Source organism: Podarcis vaucheri (assembly GCF_965113315.1).
Source record: "Podarcis vaucheri genome assembly, chromosome: 1".
Taxonomy (NCBI): domain Eukaryota; kingdom Metazoa; phylum Chordata; class Lepidosauria; order Squamata; family Lacertidae; genus Podarcis; species Podarcis vaucheri.
In genome coordinates, this window is record NC_138759.1 from 32,444,564 (window position 1) to 32,463,618 (window position 19,055).

At 40.4% G+C, this 19,055-nt stretch overlaps 1 protein-coding gene across 6 annotated transcripts; it reads left to right on the forward strand.

Moving 5' to 3' along the window:
• The first annotated feature begins 995 nt into the window (after nucleotides 1-995).
• On the forward strand, nucleotides 996-19,054 carry MLH3 (mutL homolog 3). Of its 6 annotated transcripts, none has more exons than XM_082232252.1 (13): nucleotides 1,008-1,133; nucleotides 2,981-6,264; nucleotides 6,908-7,006; nucleotides 7,701-7,771; nucleotides 8,921-9,025; nucleotides 9,236-9,308; nucleotides 10,403-10,474; nucleotides 11,241-11,349; nucleotides 12,485-12,644; nucleotides 15,215-15,238; nucleotides 16,384-16,462; nucleotides 17,103-17,254; nucleotides 17,945-19,054. In XM_082232252.1, exons 2-13 carry the CDS (start codon nucleotides 3,045-3,047, stop codon nucleotides 18,023-18,025), a joined length of 4,245 nt encoding a protein of 1,414 aa, XP_082088378.1. In that variant the 5' UTR covers nucleotides 1,008-1,133; nucleotides 2,981-3,044; the 3' UTR covers nucleotides 18,026-19,054. The 6 variants fall into 6 exon arrangements, with proteins under 6 accessions (XP_082088380.1, XP_082088378.1, XP_082088375.1 ...); XM_082232249.1 differs by having other exon boundaries at nucleotides 1,022-1,630; XM_082232250.1 differs by having other exon boundaries at nucleotides 1,022-1,254.
• The last annotated feature ends 1 nt before the right edge of the window (nucleotide 19,055 follows it).

Here is a 19,055-nt window from a genome sequence, read left to right on the forward strand (position 1 = left end):
GTGCAGTAGAACCGATTGCACTTCCCAAAATTCACCTCTGCCTACAGTCTAAAAAGCCACAACACATAAGGGAAAAGGGACAAGGAGGGAAGAGGGGAAAACACATCAAACTCAGGCACTAGTTTTTAAAACAGTTGTTTTTATCATGACAAGCTTGCATAGTTCAGGGGCAGGAGGTGCATGATGGAGCTGGGCCTTTGGCAAAACTGGTGGAATGAATGAGCCCTGGAGGAAAGGATAATCAAAGGCTATTTACTAAACATGAAGTCTATGTTCTACCTCCACTATTGGAGGCTATATGTCTCTGAATGCCTGTTGCTGGGAATCACATGTGGGAAGAGTGCTGTTGCATTCCCTTCTCACTTGTAGGCTTCCCATTGGTATTTGCTTGGCCACACTGAGAACAGGTTACTTGACTAGACAGGCCTTTGGCCTGATCCAGCAAGGCTCTTACATTCTTAACAGTAGAGCCTATCCATATAAAACTGGTTTGCAAACACTTCATGTGTATGCAGTCTGTACTGCATTGAGAAGGCTATATAGCTAATGCTCAGATCTGACGAATTTAAAGAGCACAAAAAAGGCTCCAACCTGTGTGTTTTAAACCCAACATTCATCCCCTGATTTGCCTTTGCCTCTGAATAATTTTCACAGAGGCAGCTGTATTAGTCTGTTCAGCTAAAACACTATCATTGCACCTTAAAGGCTAATCAATTTTATTATGCTATCAGCTTTCATGGCTTAGAGCCCAGTTCATCGGACGGAAAGAATGCTATTGTGCACAGCGCTAGAAACAAATTTTCTGAGTTCCTTCGCTCCCTTGCCCACAGAGATTTCTTTTGCTGCTACTTATTCCACGCCGCTTTTGCAGGGCTGACTTATCGGCCCTTCATTAGGAGCGCCCCAGAGACGTCCAACGCAGACTTTGTGTGGCAAACACAAAGGATCCTACCAGCGGGGCTGGCGAATGAGAGTTTCGAAAAGACTACAATACCCAGGGTGCATTGCAACGTGTTTCTGTACGCTGGGAATCGGTGTCCCGATGCTTTCGCCGGTGGCTGTTGAACAGCAGCAGCAACAACAACAACGACGACAGGCCTCCCTCCTCAGCGCTGCCGCCGTCGAGTTTTCAGGTGGTGTCTGACAGTTAATTTCACCAGCTGAGGCGGCGGGAGATGCAGGTCGATTTGGCTGCCACGGATGTGGATTGGTGCCTTGTCCGGTTGCGGGAGGCGGAGCGAGGAAGAGAAGCGGGTCTGTTGCGAGCACGCCTGGGGTGCAAGGAGGGAGGAGACAGTCCAGCCAGTGGTTTACCCGGGGCAGACCAAGCGCTTTCTACTTTGTCTTTATAAAGTCTGGAACACCTGCTTTTCTCTCCAGCTTTGGTCACCCCAAAGTCTTGCTTTTGTCGAGGCAAAGAGGCGGGTATATATATCCCCCCCCCTTTCCCCTCATCAGCTGGAATCGCTTCATAAGGGGTCTTAATTGGATTTTTTAAAGTGCACTGGCTCTATTCAAATCCTTCTAGGTACTCACTCCTTTATTCTATTTCTCAAACCCTGGTTGGCACAACAGCAGTCCCATGAGGCGAGATAGACTGAGAGTGGGTGACTGGCCCAAGATCTCCTAAGTGAGTGTCAAAACTTTGAGGTTTTGAACTTGTGCTTCAGCCAGTATCTTAACAATGACTCCATACCTGCTCTGCAAATACTGGTCCAAGCAATGGGAGTTGGCATTGCAGTAACCAAGAAGCAAAGGAAGCGGTGGCTAGCTGGTGCTTCCTTTTTCCTTTTTTAACTTTATGCATCCTCTCAAAGCCAACACCACACTAGCTTCTTTCTGTGTGTAACTAGTCTGAATGGACTGTACAGTTTTTGGGTGCTTCCAAATAAGTGTTTATTGTGGAATCAGTTCTCTTTTTTAATTTATTTTTGCAGCATCCATGTAATGTTATTCGCATGAAAATACCAGAGCATAATTTTTTCCTAGATTTACCCTTTCTGTGGAAAATCCAGTAGGTTAAAAATGTTGCTAATGCCCCATTTACAATATTAAGCCCCCATCTAGAACATTTGCAATAAGCACAATGTTTGTGTATCTTCACTTATTACCATCCGTGTGCCAGCTAAATTATGGCACTCTGCATTAGTGTCCAGCAGTTTTGCTTCATTTCACCCATATTAAGTTGACACAATCCTGCGTGTATATGTGGTTGTGAAACCACATGTTTGAATTCACCAAAAATCAGTTATTTGTCATAATTTAGCTTTGATGACTTTGGATTTTGTGTATATGTACATGTTCATATGGTTTGGACGGAACATAAAGAAGTGTTGAATCAACTTAGAAACAAATGGAACTATTCTGAAATTGCTGAACTTTTCTAAAATGAGAACTGAATTTTGTTGACAAATGCTGCAAACTGGGCCTAAGCACCATTTGACTCTATGAGGCTTACTTAAAGTAAAGGTAAAGGTACCCCTGCCCGAACGGGCCAGTCTTGACAGACTGTGGGGTTTGTGCGCCCATCTCACATTTATTAGCCGGGGGCCAGCGCTGTCCGAGGACACTTCCGGGTCACGTGGCCAGCGTGACATCGCTGCTCTGGCGAGCCAGAGCCGCACACGGAACGCCGTTTACCTTCCCGCTGGTAAGCGGTACCTATTTATCTACTTGCACCCGGGGGTGCTTTCGAACTGCTAGGTGGGCAGGCGCTGGGACCGAACAGCGGGAGCGCACCCCGCCGCGGGGATTCGAACCGCCGACCTTTCGATCGGCAAGCCCTAGGCGTTGAGGCTTTAGCCCGCAGCGCCACCCGCGTCCCATGAGGCTTACTTATGAGTAGGCAAATATAGGATTGTGCTGTAAGGCAACAAGAATGACCATGGAAACAAACTAGGGAAATGTTAAGGAATTTATGTGGAGTCTGGCTAAATATATCTATTAAGCTTTTGGTTGTTTTCACTCTGTTTTCTTATAGGGGATTCAAAGAAAGTGGCAGTACATATCCAGTCTCCTGAGGTTTTCATCCTTCCACTTTTGTGATGATCAAATGCTTGGCTGAAGAAGTGCAAACCAGCTTGCGGTCTGGAGTGGCCATCAACTCACTAGGCCAGTGTGTTGAGGAGCTTGTCCTTAACAGCATAGATGCTAAAGCAACATGTGTGGCTGTCCGATTGGATATGGAAACTTTTAAAGTCCAGGTGGTGGATAATGGCAGTGGGATGGGAAGAGATGACCTCAACAAAGTGGGAAACAGGTATTTTACCAGTAAATGCTACTCAGTGGAAGACCTAGAAAATCTAAAGTTTTATGGCTTCCGTGGAGAAGCTTTGGCAAGCATAGCAAACATGGCCAGTATATTGGAAATATCATCCAAGACAAGTAAGGTAGCAAAAACCTTCCTGAAACTGTTTCACAATGGAAAAGGACTGGAAGTCTCTGAAACAGAATTGAATAGACCAAGTGCTGGAACAACAGTGACTGCATACAATTTATTCCACCAATTACCTGTGAGAAGAAAGTGCATGGATTCCAGATTGGAATTTGAGAGAGTGAGGCATAAAGTAGAGGCTCTTTCACTTATTCATCCCTCCATCTCATTTTCTTTAAGGAATGATGCTTCCTGTTCAATGGTGCTTCAGTTACCAAAGACAAAAGATACACGATCTCGGTTTTCTCAGATTTATGATCTAGGTAGATCCCAGAAATTACGAGAAATAAATTATAAATCTGCAGTATTCGAGATAAGTGGTTTTATCAGTTCTGAAGGGCATTACAATAAGAATATTCAGTTTCTATATGTGAATAATAGATTGGTATTAAAAACAAGATTGCATAAACTTATTGACTTTTTATTAAGAAAACAAAGCATTATATGTAAGACAAAAAGTGGGTCTTCGACTTCAAGTCCTGCTCGTCAGCGCTCTGGCCCAGAGCTCTATGGAGTCTTTATTATCAATGTGAAATGTCCATATGATGCGTATGATGTGTGTTTGGAACCTGCAAAAACTCTAATAGAGTTTCACAACTGGAATGCTCTCCTAGATTGCATTGAGGAAGGAGTAAAATATTTTTTAAAGCGAGAACATTTATTTATTGAGCTGTGTGGTGAAGACATTAAAGAATTTAATGAAAACAATGACTTTTGTTTAGTTAAAACTGTAGATTTACACCCATCTCTCCTTGAGGAGAAAGACTTGCAGGAGAGTTTCAAGAGAGCTTCTGATAATATTGTGGATTCTTATGAAATGTTTAATCTGCAGTCAAAGTCTGTCAAAAGGAAATTAATTCATGAAAATAAGACATCAGACCACACAGCACCAACTGACAATTTGGAGGAAATAGATGCTGGCTCAGATTTGACTAGCACTGCGCCTGTTTGTGATCTGAGTAGCAGTAATGTGCCTGACAAAAATGGCACAATTCCCAGCTTGCCAAAGTTGGATAACCTACACCAAGAATCAATCATTTCTGATAATCACCCTGTTGAACCAATTAATTCCAAGTGTCCAGAAGAAATCGGCGAACAGGACAGGACAGTTGCTTTAGAAATAGACAAGCATGCTTCTACTTCACTTTGTACTGAGAAACATGATAACTGTGCAAATAGGCAACAAGACAGAGCCCTTCAGGAAAGTAACCCCAGCACTGTCACTCTGAGACATATTGAAGCTATGGAAGATGTTAATGAGTTTGAAGGTGAATCTCTTCTTGGACATGGATTGATAGGAAAATATAAGCCAGTGACAGGTAGGGAACCGTCTGCAGGATCAAATGTCAATGGAGAAGTGGTGATGGGAAGGAAAAAAATTAAGTTGTGTTCCACAGGCCTTATAACACATCTGATGCAAAATCTGCCATCTCACAAAACAACAGAAATTAACAGTCCATTAGACAGACAGACACAACTGGGTCCAATAAGTGCCAAGGATATATTTGGAAGAAAGCTAGAGTTTTCAGAGAAAACTCCAAGTGCTGAAGAAAATTTGAGGACCTGTGCTGCCATTGGAAACAAATGTATGAGGAAGAAGAACATGTCAGGTCAAAAGACTGAGGTAGTTTCTTTTCCTCCACATGGTAGTGTTGACTTTGTAACATCACATGTCAAAGAATTTATTTATAAGGCACCTTCAGGTCCTGTTCATCATCTAGACAGTGCAACACGGACTAGGGAAATGATTGAGCCTTCAGTTAGGCCTAGATCCTGTGGCTATACAAAACTAAGCTTGCATCCAAAGCTGGGGTCATTAGATAGATTCAGAAGACATTATGGGAACTTAAAGAATACGCCAACAACTGATGTGGAAAAGAGTGAGGTTAAAAGGCCAGCCTGTGGCAGGTATCACGCTAATGAGAATACAAATTTTCAGAACTCTTGTACTTGTGAAATTCCAACTAAGGAACATTTTGTGTCTAATAACAGTGGTCATGATTGCCTTTTTTCTTTAGAAAGATCTCAGCACTCCATAAAAGAAAGTCTATTACATGGAGAAGCTGTTCATATAAGGGAGAGTCCTCTGACACTGGCAGAATACTCTCAGATAAAAAATAAACCTCTTTCTGACACTAACTTCACAGGAACACTTGCCTCTAAAGTATCTAGAATGAAGGACTGCCTTATAGAAACTTTAACTACAGAACCTCTAGGGCATACTTCAGAACAATCCCAAGCACATTCAAGCCAAAAAGATGAAGTCAGACATGACCACCTATCTCAAAATAATCTTTTGCAGAGTGCTTGCCAAATACCTCAAATTTCCCCAAGAAAAACAGGAGCAGAGGGTTTTTCTTTTGCTTCAGCCTCAGATGAGAAGGATGATCCTGTAGGAATCTCTAGCACAAGACCTGGGAACGCGGAAGATAATGTCAACCATTGTTTCATTGACACTGATGGGGAATATGCAGTTTCCCCAAACAGAAGTTTAGCTTTGTCCAATAAAGGGGCTGATTCTGAAGGCTCCTGTGAAAATACAGGCATTGTGGATGGATTTATAAAGCAAGCTGGGAAAGCCTCTGAACTGCAAGATGCGAACTTGACTGGCAATATGGAGGATGCTGCATATGACTCAAGTGCAGCTGAGGAAGAAAAGCCACAGTTGCATCATTCTGAATGGTTTCAGCAGTTTGATGCTTCGTTGGGTAGGATGGTATACATCAACAAACTGACTGGACTGAGCACCTATACTGCTCCCAGCGAGGAACCTCAGGCTGTATGTACTAAAGATATAAGCACAGTGGCTGTAAACGTCGTCATGGAGAGTGGTAAGTTCACAGTGTTTTTTCAGGTTTGCTTATTGTCAGGGATTATTTAGTTGTGATTCCTGCATTGCAGGAGGTTGGGCGAGATGACCCCCTTCAGTTCTGTGATTCTATAAGCACAAAACCATGTAACCACCTGTAGCGGGGTAGGCAGTGGGGGGAGAGGGAGGAAGAAAGTCCAGGTGTTTGAAAAAAATATTCATTTCAGTCCCAACACCTTTTGGAACAGTCCTTCAAGGGAGAGGGAATACATTCTCTGAACAAGAATTGTCACCAGTGTTTTTATGCACTTGATGAGAACTGTTCAAAACATGCCCCTGAAACATGTTGGGCCTGGAATGAATTTTCCTTCAAGCACTTGGGAGTTTCTTCCCCACCCCCCACTCCCTGCTGAAAACCACTGTTCTTTTATTTCTGAACAGTTTATATGCAGGTCTCCTTGCTGATGTGTCTTTCGTAATTCACAAAATGTTGACTAAATCTTATTTCTCCATCATTACAGTGTTGCACTGATGTGATTCTTTAATGTTTTGTATTATGCTAATCACCTATTGATCCTTTTATAATGAAAGCAGCAAGTGGACATTTTTGTAGACTAGCACTTGTAAGCACATCTATAGAAGTAATTCTTTCGTTGGGTATTTAGGGTTTCAGTGCAGATGCCACCCATTTAGAAGTGAGCTTATTGTGCCCTTCCTTCCAAGACCTCGGCAAGAGAGGAGTTTAGCAAGCCAAGATTTCAGAGGTAGGCCAGGACATAGAGTACTATGTTAAATAATAACAAACCAAAGAATTCTGCCAGCTGTCCCAACAGGAACTTGGAGTGATTCAAGGTCTCTTAACAATGGGACTTGTATGAATCACTTGACGTGTGGAATTGGAAATAACTTTTTTAAGGGTCAAAGTCAATTAAAATGTGGATAGCATGCAGTGCCTACTTCTATGTAAACAACAGTGATTTGAAGAGGAAAATTAATCCCTTTCTTCTGATTGTCCTTGTTCTCGTCTGGAAATGACACCATATTTAATTTTTGAGATCTTTATGAATCAAGGAAAGGTGAATCATTGTTCTGGTATGTGTTTTCTCTAGTAGGAATGAGCAACTTACCTACTTCAAGCCCTCTTTAACATTTCAAGGCAGGGCAGATTGTTGTACTAAAACACACACTGGAGGAAGATCCTGACGCTTTAACAATTTCACCTAAAGGTGACAGAGCTACTTAAGCAGCGGTTTGGGGATACAAACTTTGCTTTGTATCCTTCAATATAAATAGTGCAGTGAAGTGGTTTTCTAATCTTGTGCAGATGTGATAAAATAAAATCTCAAATGTCATAATGGGCAGTGTGCTTTTTCTACTCGGATATTATCTTAACTTGTAGATGGAAAAAATATGAACCAACCCCCATAGCTTCAATACTTTGCATATATTCTCTTCTAGATACACAAGGAGAATCCCTCCAGTCCTTGTTTTCTGAATGGGACAATCCTGTGTTTGCTCACTTTCCAGAGGTGGGTGGAATTGCGTCACCATTAATTATTGGGATTTGCTTCTGTTTTATGTTGCATTGTGATTTTTGGACTGAGATAATAATTGTTGTATAGATTTATGGAACTGTCCAAAAACTTACCACTCACGCCTCTTATGCTTATTGAGTCTACAAGTCCTTCATGCAATTTGGAAATTGGTGGTATTTTTGTTCAAACTTTTCCAAAAGCTTATCCTGTTTCATTTGGAAGCCAAATTGCTTTTATAGGCCCTGCTTAGATTACCAAAACAACAATCTTGACTTGAGGATAAAGCACTGTGCCCTAGTTATAAGCTAAATGGTTTATAGCACAGCTTTCAGTTATCTCTGGCAATGTAAATAGTGCAATGTGATTATTCTTGTAGGACTAACTGGATTCTATAATGTGATAGGGAAGCTATAGTATTATCCATTGCATTTACTGCTCATTTAAATTAAGTTTCTTTACTCATGAGGGATATGGTTATCTTTAGAATAAACGTATTTATTTGAAACTGAGTCCAACTGAGTTTCAAGGAAACTGCTTTCAAGTAAATATATAGAAGGAGTTGGTCAGTGATGGAAAGTATACACTATGCTCATTAGGTTATATTCATATTTTAACTTGGCAGTAGTCAAGTCAAAGTAGCAAACCTTCTGCTGTTGCCTTTTAAAAAATAACATCAGCTTCAAGCTTCAGTCCAGTAAGGGATAGCTTCCACCATTATCATTATCATCTCAAACTGATGTAGATATTAAGCATCTGTGTAAGGTGACAACAATAGTGGGTGATAGTTTTACTAGCTCGTTGAATCCACTCCAAATAACAAAATACTGATACTAGAGTGGGTGACCACATCACTTCTCAAATATCAGTGGGACCAATTTAAATGTTTTGGGTAAGATTGCTGCAAAAAACCACTTATCTTGATCAGAAGGACTGCACACTGCTGATATAACAACTTTATTTAGCGTCCCACAGAGGTTTGCAAGATGGTGTGGGAAACACCAATGTCAATACTATTTGAATGGGACTTCGAGTTCTGTTACGAAGAACATTGTTTAAAAACAATTGTTCATATGATTTTGAGTTCTGATATTTGTTGTTCCAGCGGACATCCTAATAAGTTAATTTTGATTATATGTTTTATAGGTTGCTCTTAATGTGAGCAGTGGACAAGCTGATAATCTTGCTGTGAAAATCCATAACATCCTGTACCCATATAGGTTCACCAAGAAGATGATTGATTCAGTGCAGGTAAATATGCTAACAATTTGCATAAAACATTTCTTTTGAGTTGGAAAGATACAGACAGTGCAGTAGTTAATAGTTGTTGTTAGCAAATAATGTTTTATTGGTGTATGTCAACAAATTGATGAACTAGTGAAATATTTTTGTTGAATTATTATACAGTTATTATAGATTTATTTGTAAGTTTTAATGAATAGTCAACTGAATGTGTTACAGGTTCTTAATCAAGTGGACAATAAATTTATTGCTTGTTTGATAAATACTATGGCAGATGAGAATGAAGACACAGGTAAGAATGCTACTTCCTCTGAGTAATGGGGTTTTGCAGCTTTTGTAGAACTTGGCTTTACCTGGGACAATGACATAACTGTTTTCATCTTGAACCAGTAATGGCATTTCTAAGCTGGCAACCTGGGCCATGTTGCTTTTGAGAAGACTTTAATCTCTACTCCTCAGTTGAAGAGCAGAGATTAAAAGCTGCTCTCTTGGCTGCACGATCCTGTTCCGTGCTGGGAATGGGGCACACAGGCAGTGCAAGACTAAACTCCATCATCCGGCCTCTCAGTTGATGTCACTAATGTTGTCAGCTGATGGCCCAGTGGGGGTGACCTGGGGAAGATGGTCTTGTGGGCCAAATTGGATCCCCCTTGTGGGCCAGGATTGGTCTACATGCTGGAGGTTCCCAACCCCTGGTCAATAGGACAAATCTGCAAAATATCTTAATGATATGATGTAGATTCAAATAATGATTGCTAATTCATAAATTAGTGTGTAGAATAGACTTTTATTGAATTCATCTGTAGAACATATCAAAAGAGAACCTAATTAACCTTGTATCGAGAGTAGACTATACAATATTAACACCTTAAAACATCTTAAGATCGCTCTTTGTCTGGGGTAGTAATGTGTAAAAATACACATTTTTACACATTTACAATTTTCTTATTTCTAGTGCTTGAAAGTAATATAACAGGTTTTCCATTAATGCCCAATCTAAACATTTTTTAGCTATTCTTTTACTTTCAGTATTCTTTGTTATCTCCAATCCTTTGCACACAATATTATTGCCACAGCTTGTATGTAAGAAGTTACTTCCTTGGTGGGGGGTTTTCCCCATACCAAGCCTTTGACATAATTCAGTTTTTCAAAAATGGGATTGAAAAGAATCCCTTCAGCAATAACAGACACTATTACGCATTTTATCTTCTTCCCTGATACTTTTTTGCTGCATAACATATAAGATAATATCCCCTCTTTTTAAAAAAAAAACATTTCCAGCATATGCTCAGAAAACTTCTATTTATTCTATTGGATGAGATGAGATCAAAAGAAAATTGTAGCACAAGTTTATATGCTGAATTTTGTATGATGCTTTTGATCTAGGTGGAAATCTCTTAGTGCTGGTGGATCAGCATGCAGCCCATGAGCGTATCCGCCTAGAGCAACTTATTACAGGTATAGTTACAGGTGGTTAAAAAAAAAAGCAGCTTTCTTCCTTTTCTGATGCAAATCTGTATTATATTTGTTGTGATGTATGCCAGTTAATTGTAGAGAATGAAAATATGGGATCAGTTTCATTGTGAGAACTAGCATCCCCAACATTGGCTTCTTTGGATTTTTCTTTACATCCCATATTTTTACCTGATTGTGAATAATCTCCTCTGTCCAACAAGGGATGTGTATTTTTCAAGCCTCATGAGATTCTGGCCTCAACTCAGTAAAACACAGCAGCAGTCCATTGTGCCTATAACAGTTCATTGACCTCCTTGTCAACAAGAGTTATGAATTTTCTACAGGGAAGAGTCCAAGAGAAACTTTTCTGGTTGTAGCCTGGCAGCGAAAATTGCTCAAGAATGTGAAAAGCCCTTGGGACTGCAAAAAGTGTTTGCTAAAGGATTTAAATGGAGTCACTATACTTGTAACAGCTTGCTTGGCTATTTTTTGGGTGGGTCATGCGTTAAAGGAAATTATAATTGTTACCTATTCGTTTGGCCATAGTTGATACTGGCTGGGAATCCTCATGTCTCATGAACAAGCTTGTGGTTGAAAATAGAGAATATTCCGTTCTTAATATTATAGGTCCCCCATCCACTGCTGAAGACAATACTATGTTACTTCAAACTGCATGCATGTTGCATTCTAAAACATAGGGCTATAGGATGAGGCAGTAAGGCACATTTCTTATATATAAGATAGATAACAGTGCATTTGTTGTTATCAGATTCCTATGAGAAGCAACCAGAAAAATTGGCCAAGAAGAAATTGCTGGCCTCCACTGTTTGCCCCCCATTGGAGATTGAGATTACAGAGGAACAGAGGAGACTCTTATGGTTGGTATTAGCCTATCCAAAGCAGCTTACAACAATAAAAACTACAAGTATCAAAAATCAATTATTTCTAAAACCAAGAATAACACAGATTCACAAGGATTAGACAGACCAGCACCTTAAATTAGGCCTGGACACACACCGGCAGCCAGCGTAGCTGGTATCGCACAGGTGATATTGAAGCTGAATGAGTATCTCCTTTTCTGAGTTGTTCCTCTTCTGTGGTAGACGGATTATGAAGTTCCAAGTTACATTGGTTGGAAGTGAAAAAGATTTGTTTGCTCAATCTCCAAGGACTGAAGAGCAGTCATGTTCAAGTATTTAAATCTCCCAGTTGGAGATCAATTGGCTATTAGATTAAACTTTATTAGGGTACAGGCCCCACAACACTTCTGAAAAAGTGGCTTGTTTTGCCTTTAAATCAGCAATTTTAAGAAGAAAAGTTTGTGGGGATGATAACCTAAATTCTTCAATGGAGAAAACTCCTATCTGACAGAAAGTTTGGTTTTAATATTTATTTTAACTGTGTAATGTATTGTGTTCTGCTTTTATTCTGTTTTACATTTTTAATCTTTTGCAATGTTTTCAGCTATACAAATAAATAATATTCAAACTTTAAAGAAACCGTACTATATCCACTGACCAGGAAACAAGCAACTTACTTCTGAATAAACATTTATTTGGTTGTGGTGTAAGAGGGTATGTTTTGACCATAAATCATAATAAAATTTACAATCTAAAAAGATAGGTTCAAATACAAGTTCATTTGCTGTTAAATCTAATCATAAACTTCTTTCCCTGAACTGAACAATGAACATAGCTGTCAACGCTTCCCTTTTTTAAGGGAAATTCCCTTATTCTGAATAGGATTCCTCGCAAGAAAAGGGAAAAGTTGACAGCTATGACAATGAGTAGTGCTCTATAATAGAAACTCTGCTCCTCCATAGAACTATTTCTCATTTTCTTTGTAAAGGAAGTATATCTGCAAATGATTGTGGTGATCCTTGATTACAGTATACTGTGTTTCTTTTAAAGAAAGTGCAGTAATTGTCGTTTGGGAATTTGTTCACTGGCTGGAAAGGAATATCCAAGGCTGATCTTCCAGTTCAGAGTCTTGTGCTTCCATTTTAATTTCTAGGTGCTGCCAAAAAAGTCTGGAGGACTTAGGCCTTGAATTATCCTTTCCAGAGAACAATCGCTCTCAGATTCTTATTGGGAAAGTGCCACTGTGTTTTGTGGAGAAAGAGGCCAATGAATTGCGCCGTGGCAGGCAGACAGTGACGAAGAGCATTGTGCAGGTGATATGTGGATGTGAATAATTTACTATGTCTGCTCTATAATAACGATTGGCAGCAAGTTGCTTGGAAGTCCTGTCTCCATTACAATTACTCTTGTTCCCTGCCCTGCATAACTAGGAGTCTAAGAAGTCCTGAAAACAGAAAGATACCATGAAGTGTGGGAGAACTCTTATGTGGCACCCCGCACCAGTAACAGACCGCGTGGTGGGACTGACCTCCTGACAGTGGAGTCACTGCTGCTTGCCAGCTGGAGAGGTTGGTGTGGTGCAAATGCGCCAGTTGGTGTGGCAGATGAGCTCCGCACTGCACCAGCCTTTGTGCCACCTTGCCCCTCTCCCTCACCTTCTGGGCAAACAGCTGCAACTCAGCTGTTGGGAGGTCAGGTGAGCACCACTGCCATGCCACCCACTACAGCCTCATATTTGTGACTTTTTAATTTAAGAACCAGGCTAGAGATCAGTTCAGAACTTGTATGACTTTTCGGAAACCAGGTATCCTCATTTACCATGTATGATTTCTGAGTCATTTCATTTTTTTAAATTAATATTTCATTAAGTTTTATCAATAAAGTAATTCAGAAAAAAGTACAAAAACAGAAAAATACAAAATCACAAAATACAAAAATTAAACACAAAAGAAAAAAGAAAAGAAAAAAGAAACCACATAAAAACAAAACTCCCTCTTTTTCTTTAAATTCTCATCTTTAGTTAACTTATTCTCCTGACTTCCTCACGCCTCCCTTTTTTTGTATCCCTTTTTCAAGATTTCTGAGTCATTTCAACCTCAGGATTGCTTTGTGGGTTACAGGTTGTCAATGCAGTTTTATAAAGCTCTTTCCAATGCTAAAAAAAAGAGGGATGGAGCACTTCGTACAATTGTATTGGAAGTCTTACGTTGTTAACAGAGATAGGTTTGCTTTCCTCAACTGTGGAAGAAGGGCACATTCAGTTTTTGACATTATTACAGAACAAAATGCACTGAATGACAGCCAAGGCCGCACTTTTAAGGGAAATAATGTAATTAATGTAGTTGGGGAATTACATTCACATTTAATGACTGTAGGTAACTGTGAGAGGGCGCCTCAGAAGCTGGGTATGTGTTGTCTGGTTATAGGTTATGTTTCTCCTGTATGCATCCACTTTGGACACCTGTATTTGAAAACAGTTTCCACATGTGGATTATGTTGCACATTAGGCATAGACTCTGAGGATCTGGAATGGTGAGGAGAATAAAAATATTGGAAGACGTATGAGAAAAATTCTATTCAGAGATGCTACCAGATTAAAGCATGATCTTTCAGTATTGTTTCCACTATATCTGTTAAGTTTTTCCTGAGATTTGGCGGTGCTACATACAGGCCTTGATCAGGCAGACTGGAACAGCTTGCTAATAATTCTTACCTAAAGTGGATAGGTTATTTATTCTGCAGATGTATTAGCTGCTTCATAAAGCGTATTTTTCGCCCTATAGGACGCACCTAGATTTGGGGGGGGAATAAAGGGGAAAAATTATTTTTCCCCCCCAGGCGCGGGGCGGGGGAAGCCCGAGCTTCCCCCTCCCCCAGAACGGGACCCAGAGCCATGTCGAAGCTGCGTGCAGCTTTGGCATCGCTCTGGGAGCTTGCGGGGCTGGGGGAGGGGGAAGCCCTCTGCCAGCCTCCAAACCAGGTCGGGAGACAGTGGGACGGTGCGCTGCGCCTCCCTGCTGTCCCCCGAGTTTGTGCGGCTGGCGACGGGGAGGAGCAGGCTTCTCCCCCCACCAGCCTTCTAACCAAGTCGGGGGACAGCGGGATGGCGGTGTTCCGCCTCCCCGCTATCCCCCGAGCTTGTGGGGCTGGCGGTGGGGCTCTCCAGGCTTCAGCGAAAGCCTGCATTCGCCCCATAGGACGCACACACATTTCCCCTTCATTTTTGGAGGGAAAAAGTGCGTCCTATAGGGCGAAAAATACGGTAGATAGCAACCTAATCATAAGATATTTAACATCCAAATATATAGAAATGATACTTAAACCTACAGAGCATTTTATACCTAGGATTTGCTTAGCCTGTTTTCCATTGTAATTGGCAAGATGGGTTTGGGGAAACTGCAGTCATACTCATGCATGAAAAGCCATTCAGGCTGATAGTCAACCAAGTTTTAATCAGAGTGGACCCATTGAAATTAATGAACATGACTAAGTTAGGCCCATTAATTCCAGTGGGTATATTCCAAGTAAACTTAGTTGACTATTACCCATTAATTTATTTTGAAACATTTCTGTATCATCTTTCAATTCAAAATTTCCAGGGCTGCTTATAATAACTAATTAAAACACAATAAATTTAACATTTTATCTGCAAGTTTACTACATAGCGGACTTCTTAGTTCCATCCACATACTTTCCTATGAGACATCTGCTGTGCTGAAATGGGCATGTATAGATCCTTTGCATTCTGATTTTTATTATTATTATTATTATTTTGTTACCATGGTTTTGATAATCCCTTTTTGAAGGACAGAGATTTTGTTTGTGAGGGTGAGAAAAGAACATAACCTCATTTGTCTGATCTGTACCTTTTGTATTTTTTTAGGAGTTCATTCGAGAGGAGATTGAGGTATGGTGTGGGTGGGTGGGTGTGGTTTATAAAGAAGAGCTGTATGAATTAGACATGACTCGCACATTACCCTCCTGAAGTCGGAAAGCATATTGAATTTCCATCTGCATGTTTTGGAATCCTGAGGTTGGGGCAGACTCCTTCCCACCAGTGGCCAGAACAGGAGGATAAGAAAAGCCAGCCCTCCCTATGTGCTTCGGGAGGAGTTGGAAGAAAGGGAGCAGCCGCATCATGTTGCCCTTGGACCTGTGACATCTAACTGTTTCAAAGCAAATGTACATTCTTCACTCTTGCCAATGGTAGATGGCAATTCACACCCTTCTTTGAGATTCTAAAACAACACAGCCCAGAAATAGTGGAGCGCCCAGAATAAACACAGGAACAAAACAGTGTCTAGAAGGGAGCAGATACATCAGTAAATAAATAACCATGTATGTTTAAACCACAAATGGCCTTTCACTGGAGAATCTGTGGTACAAGCTGTTGTTACATGGAAAAGGAGGGAAAATATACAGTGCTCCACAGAAATTGTTCTTTTATTGTGTAGGGTTCTAAAATAACTAGAGGAGAATTCATATTCCTTTGTTAAAGGAACTAACAGTCTGTAACAGCCCGAGGGCTGTTCACAACTTACACTTGAATGAGCTTTTTTACTAGGAGAAGGAAAACAATTAGTAACTCTGGACCAAACCACCCCCAGGATTATGAAGGGGATTGTGAGCAAAATACTTGAAGGAAACTCTCTGCTGATCACTCCCCACCTCCTTGCTGAGGAAGGGGCCCAATGCTTGGATGCAACAGTGAATTGTTTCAAATTTAGAGCTCGTCCCCATTTCCACTTGTGCTGTTTCTGAGCAGGTTTTCCCTTGCCCTGCTCTTTTCCCAGGGAAAAACTGCTCTTTAATGCTAAATTGGAGCAAATGTGAATCCAGGGGGAAAGCTGAATTGCTGTTTGCTCTGATTGAGTGCTAAAGAGGGGTTTCACCTAGTGAAAGCAGCAGGGCAACAGGAAGTGTGGATATGTCCTTAGTTGACTGCTGGTGCAGAGCATGGCAAGGTTATATGGACCACCTGGGACCTCACTATCTCTAGTTGCTGTGACTTTTCATTCTTAGTTGTCTTTAGAAACAATTGCTGTTTTTCAGCTTCTGCAATCCACAGGAGGGGCACGAGGGACACTGCCTCTAACAATTCTGAAGGTCCTGGCTTCCCAGGCTTGCCATGGTGAGGAAAGCATTGTTTATCCTGGGCCACCTTTCTTCTACAGAAACCTTCCTCACACTTTCAGAGAGGACAGGTGTAGTTTTCATTAAAAGCAGAACAGCAGGGATTTATGTTTCATACTGAAACTGTGCTTCCGTATATCAGTTTACTGTGAACTCAGTGCTGCTCATGCATACAAGTTTTGTGCTGCATTTAAAAAGCATCATCCTTATCAAAATGCCATCCCATGTTGTTTTCCCATTTAATCCAGATTTACAATTTTCATGGAGGATCCGAAGCGAACTCCCCATGAACAGTAATGGGGGAGTGGGGAATGAAATGGCATTTTGATGAGGATGATGTTGTGTGGATGGTGTCATGTGTATTCTGTGAAAAACTTGCATACACAAGCAGAAATGTGGAGAGAAATCTGCCTTTCATTTTCACAACTATTGTTTCTTCCTCACCCTCACGGGCAAAAAACGGGTTTTACTACAGGTATGAGTTGTAAGTTGTGTGCTGTTGGTTGCCTTAGTGAAACAGATATTAACACAGTTATGGAGCTTGGGGGAGGGTGTCCCTCTCCTTTTATGCAACTTCATGGCTAGGAAGGAGCTGCCCTTCTTGTAGAGTTACTCCATCCAGCCTCTTCTTTTTTCAGGTGCTATTAAGTTCAATCACAGTTTGACTTTGGAGGAGAGCTGCCATCTTATGGAAGCTTTGTCATGTTGTCAGTTACCTTTTCAATGTGCTCATGGGAGACCTTCGATGCTGCCTCTTGCTGATGTAGGTCACTTGCAGCAGGAAAGTCAGGTATTACATTCAGCAGACAAAATACACAGGATGTAGTGACTGAGTGTGCCTATCCTAACAGAAATTCCATACTAACCATCAAGTTTGCCTGGGTAGAACACACTACTTCAGTTTTCTTCTTCTGTATGTGTATATATTACATGCAACCTTTTAGGGTAGAACCTTCCCAATGTGGTTTACTTCAAGTTTGGATAGAGAGCTTTAATAATGTGCAAAAACTATCCAGCATCTCATCTGAGAATTAGTTCAGTTGAAGTCCTATGTGAACTACTACTATAAAGGCCTTTTCAAAATAAGATTTAGCTTTTTGAATAATACCTGTAAAGGAACACATGAGGAATCAGAACTGAACATCCATGTCCATGTAGATTTCTGAACAGGACCAGGCAAGAATCTAATACATTTCTTGCAGATATTTTCCAGTGCAATCCTATACAATGTCTACTCAGATGTAAGTCATATTGAGTTCAGTGGGGCTTACTCTCAGGCAAGTAGAAACAAGCACTGTTCATGATGATTGTATGACAACAAGCTTTAATTAATTTTGCAGAAAAACAAAAAGTAAACTCGGAGGGTATTCTCCATTTAAATATCAGTTTGTACAGAATTTTATAAGCAATATTATTGGATTGTTTTCTTTGAGTTAAGGTATGTGTGACCAAGTCATTAATGTTCTTTTTTCCACTTCAGCCTAAACCTAATCTGGCTAAACTAAAGAAAATGGTGAAGTGCTGGCAACTCTTTGGGAAAGAGAAAGACTGTTGTACCTGAAAGCGTGACCAGATCTTAAATTTCATTGAATGCTGATGCCTCTCAACAGGTAGTGCTTGAGGCAAACACCAATAGATGTTCCTGTTATGGAACACAAATTATTGTGGGACCGGGATCAACTCTGAAAGCACAAAAGAAGAAGGAACTTCAGCATCCTGAATTCATTCAGCAAGGACCAGGATTGTCTAATACTTAAAAAATATATGAGGCAGAATATTCACATCTGTGCTCCTGAAAAATATGGAGTGACTTGCATTGCACTAGCACTGTACAATTAAATGCTTTTGAAAGGTTGTTTTGTAATATAATAATAGTAAAATAATAATAGAATCACACTCTTGCCTCATTGCTTTATGGTCATACCATTATGGTCCTACACAGATTCAACATTTGATCAGAACTGTTGCTTCAACCAAATTATTATACTGCTTACCTTAGTATTTTTGTCATTTGGTATTTCAAGTCACTTTTAAATGCTGATTTGCATTATCCAACTGATGCAGGCTAGAGTTTCAAACTGAATCACCACCAAAATAAAATTCTTCTTATTCTTTGAACCACCCTGAGTACTCTGGGTATAGGGTGGTATTCAATAAATAATAATTCACTAAATAATTAAAGCATTCAGATGCTATTTTGTAGAATTGGTTACTTTAACTTGCCCTGAATACAAGTATCAGCATTTAATTGAAACAAGAATGAGAGCAGGCTACTTTCCACCAGAAACCATCTGAATAGCTAAACTTTATTTCTATGTCCTATTTCAAGAAGCAAAGTAGAAGAATCAAGGAGCTGGACCTGTTACAGGAGAATTTGTGATGACAGACTGAAGGTAGCTTAGCTGCTGCAAGCAAATTCCCTTCGATGTTTAGGCCACCACTGAACTATGGCCTCTATGCTATCCTAAAACTTTCTCAGCCAAGATTTATACTATGTCTTTCAATAAAGCTGACAGAACCCAGGACTGGAGCAGTGCTTTTTCTGACAGAGAAAGCAAAGGTCAAATAAAGTATCTTTTGAAGACAGTAAG